This window comes from Haliaeetus leucocephalus, unplaced genomic scaffold, assembly GCF_000737465.1.
Source record: "Haliaeetus leucocephalus isolate CR32 unplaced genomic scaffold, Haliaeetus_leucocephalus-4.0 Scaffold992, whole genome shotgun sequence".
Classification (NCBI taxonomy): domain Eukaryota; kingdom Metazoa; phylum Chordata; class Aves; order Accipitriformes; family Accipitridae; genus Haliaeetus; species Haliaeetus leucocephalus.
The window spans coordinates 443781-452183 of record NW_010973428.1 but is presented as its reverse complement, the minus strand read 5'-3'; the positions used below and the strand labels follow the sequence as shown (position 1 = coordinate 452183).

Genomic DNA, 8403 nt, shown 5'->3' with positions numbered 1-8403 from the left:
AACTAAATTTCATGTGTCTGGTCCTGTAGTGGAGTAGAAGGTCCTGAGTTGGTGGGTGTCTTAATTCTGTGTAACGTTTGAGGCGTGATAGATGGCTTAGGTTTCACACAAGCCAGAATTCAGTGGTAGTCCTCAAGTCAGCTTATCATACTGTCTATGTGTGTTCTGAATGTTTGGCTCCACAGTGTCACAAATATGACATATAAGTATTTGCAAGGCAAAGATTAAATAAGTGTTCTCTCTCTCCTGTGAAAACTAGGATATCTAATGTTAGTGGTTATATTCTAGATGAAAGATACAACTTAAAATGCAATTTTCAGTACAACTACTCTGAAGCTGCCAAATATAAATAAAAATGACTGTGTTGCTACTTATGCCTCAGTACTTGGGCAGACTGTTGGCTTGTTTCAGTGTAGTGTAACTTAATGGAGAATCTGAAGAGAATGAAAAGGAAACCAAGTCTGCCAAAAGATAATAATATTTGTTCAAAGAGATGTACTAAAGAATTTCTTTATATACTGAAGCCAGTATAAATGCTGCTAGTAGTTCTGAGGATTTTGAGCCTGTTGCCAAAATTGTCAGTGTAGAAGCAGCTGTGGATTTTTTCCTTAAGCTATGATTATATGATGACGAAATATGTGTTCTCCATTCTAAACAGGTGTTAACCACCAAATCATTATATAGGATACATGATTGAGTATGTCACTTGCCAGTGGAGAAAAGACTTGTTCTTGAATATGCAGAGTAAGTTTGCTAGAATTAATTCAGACTAACTCAGTTGAAAATTAGGTCTGCTGTGTTCAGAGATGCGTCATTTCTGACGCTCTCCCTCTCCCCCCTAGCTTTTCAAGTGGTGAATTCTCAGCTATAAATGATTTGCCAGGGAAGAAATTGATTATGAAACAGAGGTTATATTAATCTCTTGTCTGCTGCTAGAGTTTCAAGTGACTTCTTGTTTCTGTGGTTTCCTGTGGTCAGACAAAAACATAAAACTTCTCTTTTCAGTTTCATTTTAATTCTGAAGATTTTGAAAGCAGTTGTAACAGTTTAAGTAAAAGACTGGAATTGGTACCTGTTTTTGCTTTACAGCCCACACTATCGTAAGTCTGAGTGCTTTGGGAACAATGTGTGATTAAATGTTAGTTTTCAGTTTGGAACTTGGTTAATAGATTTCATTTTAAGTAATTCTTTAGTGATAGTAGAATAAACTCATTGAGAAAATTTTATACTAGTTGGGATTCCATAAGTTATGAAATGTGGGGGTTTTTATACTTAAAACAGCAATTTAAATACCAGTTTAACAGTTCTAGAAATGAAATATAACTTCTTGTTAAATATGGTTTTTGGTTAAATAAGAGAAAGCTTTGTGTCCATTCTTAGGTCATTACAGTTTAGTGAAACTAACCTGGATTTGAATCAAATTATCTATTTTTAACTAGGTTGTTGATAATTACTGAGCTAATCTTGCAAGTAAATACCTCAAGGTGTGGGTAATACAGGTGTAATTGGTAGAAACAGTACTTACGAGTCCACTTGTGATATTCCATGGTGCTGTTGAGTTTTTCATTACTTTGCAATGAGCTAGTAGGACTTTTGGGTGTATATAGAGGTTGCTCAGGTCTCTGATACCATACTTGTCTTCATTTTTTCATTATCTCACTGGGGGGTAGTCGGTAGAACAGTATTTACTTGTTTGTCACACCATGTGCTCAGTAACTACACCCTTGAGTTGTCAGATTTGTCATTGCTGAAGGATGCACCATTTCATTTCCAAATGCTATAGTTAATCTCGTAACTAGCAAATAGTACTGTGTAGGTGCATTTTTTGTATTTTTTTTAGGTACAGATTTCTAATTTTTTTGCTTTCTAGATACTTTATTCTAACAAATACATCAAAGAACTGTTTTTATACACCTTTTAAATGATGTGAACAATCTTGTGTTATAAGGAGCTGCACATAATTTTTACTCAATAGCTGAATTCTGTAAACAGGATGAGTAGGCAGCAGACATGAAGAAAACATTTAAGATGGGTGCTGCAATTTAAAAAAAAACAAAAACAAACCAACAAAAAAAACCAACACAGAAAAACCCTAAACAAAACCAGAGTAGATTTTTCTCTCAAGTTACCATGATGCTTATAAAGAGAGGAAGAAAATGGCATTAGGATTTGGGAAAAGATTAGAAAGAGAAGACTGTCATGCTAGATTATAATCTGTTACTGTATTTAATACCTAATATACGTTTTTCCCCCCACAGAAATTAGCAGAGTACGGAAAGACATGTATAACGACACATTAAATGGTAGTACGGAGAAGAGAAGTGCAGAATTACCAGATGCTGTGGGACCTATTGTACAGTTACAAGAGAAACTATATGTGCCTGTAAAAGAATATCCAGATGTAAGTATATCTTTTTAGTCCCTAAATTATTTTTTGATCCTTGTGGTTGTCTTCAAATGTAAATTTCATGTGATGCTACCCTTGGATCACACTGAACTGCTTTTGACAAGATACTTTGTAGGGAAGTAGTGTATGTTCCACTTGGTGGCTTGAATTGTAGTGAGTGCGAGTGGAAGAAGGTTATGTTAAATACCAAACTAGTATGGATTATAAAGCCATAGATCTAAAATCTGAATTACCTTGTTCATTCAGTACTGTCAGTCCTGAGACACTGTGTAGTAAGTTTTATGAGGGAAGTAGTTATTGGGGCAGTGTTTTTTCCCTCTTAGTATGTTTCTAAAAGTCAGCTGGAGAATCGTTAGAGACCCTTTAGAGACTTTCTGGAGACTGTACTTAATCTCAGTTACTGTTTGTCCCATACCTGTGTAACCAGTTCTGTTGGATAGCGAAGTGTCTTTATCTTGGGGTTGGTTTTTTTGTTTGTTTGTTTGGGTTTTTTTTAAGCAAAGCTCCTTGCTTGCATGCCAATGTTAGGTTCTCTATTGGGTGTTCTGTTGTGTTGGACACCTACCTTTTTGAGGGAGAATGGTTTCATTTAACTAGAAGAACTAATTAGGACTCCTGTGGTCCGAATGGTTTCTTAACTCAGGAAAAACAGTCCTGTCAAAATCTACCTCAACCACTTTCATTGATCACTGACAAAATAAGAAATTGTGTTATTCCTCCCTAATAGAATTTAGAGGTCCTGTTGCAGTGGAGGAGTGCAGGGTCCAAGTGAGGCATTTGCACATTGAAGTGGTATAAAGTGGAAGAAAGTACGGAACGGCAAAAAATGGAAGTAACACTTGTGTATTTCTGTGGCTTTTCTTTATATCATTAATTAGATTAAGCTCTTCAAATTTAGCTTTATTATTGTAGTGCTGCTTAGAACATACAGGCCTCTAAATAAAACCTCATTGTGCCATACTTCATTAAGAAAATTAAGTGCAAGGCATTACTCAGAGTATTTAGACAAATGTCTCTTCTCCCTTTTCAGTTTTCACAAAGTTGTTTTGTTGCTTTTGGGTTAAAAAAGCTGTACTGGGAAAAGCATTCAAAGAATTTGCACTGGCAGTAAGGACATCTCTCTCCCCTTTCCTTCCATTTTTCTTCCAAATTAAATATATGCATATGCCTATCTATATACATATATGTACATGCATACATATTCCCACATCAAAAAACAGTGATTCTTTTGAAACTCCAAGGAATTACAGATCTTTGAAAGGAGCCGTGCTATGCAATTGTTCTGTAAAGCTATCTAAGTAGCTCTGTACTTAGATATCTGTATGTATCTTAGAGTTGTATTGCTTATTGACTTTTTAAAACATAGCTTAGTTGTTGAAATCTTTGTTTTATAACTTGACAATGCATCCTTTGTGAAGAGTTGCCTTAGTTATCGGCTATAGTTTTTACAGAACTTGATGCATGCTGTACAGGATCATGAGATAGGAGGAGGAAAAAGAAGTTGGATTTCCTATAATTATTATTAAGCTTTTCTTTTAGAAATCAAAGGTGTGGTAGCTTAGCTCTTCACTGCCAGTTAATTATCAAATGCAGTGTAAAAAAGCAAGAACGAGTTTGTCTCTAGTTACTGTCAAAGCACTTGTGTAACTTCGAGTGTACAATCTCTTTAGCTACTGCTAGCTCTTTGTGTGCCTTCAGAAGAATGCCCTTGAATGGTCACTAATTAATTTTAATAAACTCTTACAAATTCAGAAGTTGGAGAGATTTGTGATTTGTATACATGCGACCTGGAATAAAAAGGTATTTGGTTCTTGTGAGATGATGTGAAATGTTTGCTAGGAAATGTATAGCTTCTACCACTATGGTGGTACTTGGCAGTTCAAGCTTCATTGGGGAGCCAAGCCCAGTGTTCCTGCCTGTCTGTGTGTTGTCTGTATTTGTTCCTAGCTGCTCAGAATGGGATGTGCACAGCCTCAGTAATTCATTAGGCAACTAGAATATACCACTACATACAAAAAAAAGGTGTGGTTTTTTATATAGGCCCTTTCTAAGATCTTTCTGCTAGTTAGAAATTAACCTGCTTTGCATTCAGGCTAGTACAGCGTTACAGCGTTCAGAAGGTCTGAAGTACAGTGATTCCAACTTTTCGTAAAAAAACCTGTAAAATTCACTTATAAAGATTAATTTCACCTGTAAAGATGATTTCATTGCAATCACACAGTGTTACATGAAACTTCTTACTCATATCTAGCAATTGATTTAATTGTTATCAGATACAGGGAAGACATGCTGTGCAGACTACCAGAGCGAGTTTGTCATGTAAATCCAGTTAATTCTTTCTATTGCCATCATCCTCTTCCAACTGACAACCTTGTATACCTTACAAAGACATAAAGATGGATAAACTTAAGAATTATTCAGAGAAGAGTGACCAGAAACTGTTTTCTGATGGAGATTTAGTAATATTTTTAATAACAGAAACAAAAAAAAATCAACAAACTTTTATGACCTTCTAATAAACTTTTATTCTGGTAAATTTTTTTGACTTATGTTAAGTTTATAGATTAGTTGACTGTAGTGAATACTGAATAGTACTGTAGTGCTATTTTGTGCACAGAATCTTAAATTAATTGTGAGGCATGAAAATAATGGTCTGCCATAAGTTTAAACAAGCTTATGTTTTATATATGTTTATATAAACATATATATGTATATGTATAAAAGATGAAACAGTAAATTTTCATAGCCTACATCACTTCGATATTACTGTTTGACTGTCCTTTGAGTACCTACACAGAGGAAAGAATATATAAAATCAAATTAGAAAGCTAAAATAAATATATAAAATCCCCTATAGTCTCTCAGTTATTTAGTTTTTTTATACAACTGCATATTGAGTATTTTTATTCTAATTTTTATTCCAACACCATAGTTGATGCAAGGCTCAACTTTCAAAAAAATCAATTGTCTGAAACAGCCTGTAGTTTTTAAATGCTGACTGTGTAGAGTCTGCATTTCTACTTCCGTAACAGTAAGTGCAAAATATGCAAAAATCTTGCTAAAGAAGAAATAATTTTCTTTTGTATGTTTTATTAATAAGGAGCATTTTTCCATGATGTAATCATAGTCTGATAATTAGTGTAACTGTTGGGGTGGTCTGCTTTCTGGCTCATTGTTTTTCCATTGCAAGCTACAGTAATGCAATTGTGTGTAATTGTATATGTTATTTTCTTCTAGCAGCACCCTTGGAAGGCGTTAGATCTTTATAGAAATTTTAGTCTTAAAACTGAGATTTGAGCTACTTAGCTTTTCTGAACCATGTATATGCTCCTGAAACTTGAGAGAGAAATTGTGCATAAGGTACTCAGAAGATTAAATTCCATTAGTTGCCCATAATTTGACCTTCAGTCAAAAATGTGTTCTCTCTGCAGTTAAATCTTTGTATGCTCATTTAAGTCTTTGGTGTTACAGTTTGAAGGCATTTCCAATTCATGGAGAAATATCTTCCATCGGAGTTTAAAAGAGTAAGAAGAAAAGATGTCAGGAAAATTGAGCTCTTAGGAAGCAGAAGAATGGAGGATATGCTATTGTTTGTGGGTTAATAGTTAACAGTCTTTAGCATTTCTTATGCTTCAGATAAATGATTAATTTTCTTGAATTTCCCTAAAGAGCTGAGGCTAAACTTTCTGTCTGATATCAATTTAAACAGTTTTTGGAATTAGTACCTACAAATGTTGGACTGAATAAATGTTCTTCTATTATAATCATGGCTTTATTATTAATAAGTACCCTGTTAGCTCTGATTAATGTGAAATTCTCTGTTGGAACTCTTCTGTGCCTCTTCAGTAAAAATGTAAGAACTCAGTAATTATCGCATCTAAAGTAGCATGTCCTTTGAGTATACTGAAGCTCAAAGGCCAGCAGTGATAAACAGCTTGTGCGTACTTTCTGACCATTTTAGTTAAAACTGTTTAATTAGTACAACAGAACGATGAACACGGGGATTCATTTTACTATGGGGAACTTACTAACAAAATGTTTAAATCCTTTTTCAATTTGTTAATATCAGAGTTTAATAGCATCCCTAATATGGATTAGGAAAATGATAACATCATCTTTATTTATTGTTCTGATTCTTTTACTTAAGCTCTTCATTCCCTAGTGGTAAACAGGGAAGGAGGCTAAAAGAGCTGGCCTTGTTTACCCTTGCAGTAGAAAGGAAAGAGAGAATATAAGTCGTGTCTGTAAGTAAACTTGAGCTGCAGAGTACCAGCGGGGCCAAAGGAAGATTTGGCAAAAGCTCAACTACTGATACAAGTACAAATGTATATGAAAGAACTAAAAGAGTTTGATTACTAATTTCCAGTCTCAATGAGATATTTGGAAAAACATTCTAGTAGTAGTAGTGGGAGCAAATAAGTTAATTTTGAGTTTGAACTTTGTGAGAGGCTTTACGCGATCTGGTTGCAAATGGTAGGGGAATGGATTCATTGAGAAAGGTCCCTTTGTTTAGATGCTGATAAAACGGAGGCATGCCTTAATATTTGTATGAAGCTTTTTTACCCTTTCTAATGTTTTATTGGATATCCTTCCATTATTGACCATCTGGTTCCCTTTTTGAAAGATAAGTTTCTTTTTGAGGCCTGGTTCACACTTAATAGGTTACTTTTTTTTTTGGTAGCACCTTGCTGAAAGATGATATACGTTGTCATAATTTTATTCAGAAATAAGCCTTTCAAATCTCCAGAGCGTGTTTGTCCTTGGAGGCGAAAGGATGGAAGACAGTCTAGAATACACTGGAGATAAAACCCTTGTCTTTTAGTCTCTGATGGTAATCTTGCAGGCTCAGCATCAGTTCAGCAGTATCAATGAACTTGGTCCATATCTCATCCTTGTGAGAATTATTTCTTCCCCATTTAACTCATCAAGCATTGAGTGCTTGCAGTTAAGTTAGACAGGTGATTACCTAGTCATTTATCTGTTAATATGCTTATTCCCATTTCATTCTTACTTTCAAATTTTGCTCTTTAACTATTTGCAGATACTCTGTTTTGTGTGTGTATAAATGAAAAAAAAAGAAGGCAGAGTGGAGGTAAGACAAGTAAAGATTAAGTAAACAGCACTTGCTTTGGCTAGGGACAATGTTTCCTTAATGTTTTTTGAAGTAAATTTGGAAATCTGGGAGAAGAAATGAGTTCCATCTGGTACTGATGCACAAGTTGAACATATTTGTTAGGATACCAGTTTCTTATGGTGATGCTTGTATTAGTAACTTCTTCAAATTAACATCATAGGATTAAACTTTTAGTAATGTTCAGCATGTATATGATACTTCTAATAGAAAGTGGTGGATTATTTTTCTTGCTTAGTCACTACACAGGTCCAACTCATATGAGTAGGAGTCCTCTAATCTGACATTAACAGCTAGTGCTAGACATTTGGGTGCCTTCTGTACACCATGGATGAAGAGGAGTGTGTGGGGAAGCCAAGTGGTGAAGGAGAATGATAGGCTAGAAAATTAGTCTAAACAATTAGTTTGTAGATGCTGGTTGTTTTTCTGTGAATTAAATATCTAAAATTTTAGTTAGAATAAATTAATCTTACTAAAAATGGTTAACCTTGGGAATTATAAAATTTGAGGTGGCAAAGGATGTGTCCAACTGAACTTTCTGAAGAGCAAGTTAAGACCTAGTAGTCAACATCTATGATGCTTGTTTTTGCTCACACAGTGCCTTTCATTGTGGCTTGTCTCTCAATTGTAGTTGTCTTGGCAGAGTTAGGTTTTCAATTGCCAATCTGTTTGAAGAGAGCTATCTTCTTAATACCCTCTCTTGTTTTAGAATTCTGCACTTTATGTGCATAAATTTCTTTAGTTCATGGACTACAGAAATATTTGGGTACATGGTTTCAGTTGATTATGTGCTATAGCTCCGTTGTGTCAGTTCGTCTATGCTTTCTTCTACTGAACTGGTTTCCCTCAGAACTTCTACTCACTT

At 34.8% G+C, this 8403-nt stretch overlaps 1 protein-coding gene across 1 annotated transcript in view; it reads left to right on the top strand.

Annotated features, from left to right (window-relative positions):
- The first annotated feature begins 689 nt into the window (after positions 1-689).
- Positions 690-8403, top strand: part of QKI (QKI, KH domain containing, RNA binding) — a 126365-nt gene continuing 118651 nt past the window's right edge. The window contains exons 1-2 of the mRNA XM_010584523.1: positions 690-744; positions 2259-2401. Coding sequence (XP_010582825.1) covers positions 690-744; positions 2259-2401 — 198 coding nt within the window. The remainder of the gene's footprint in view (positions 745-2258; positions 2402-8403) is intronic.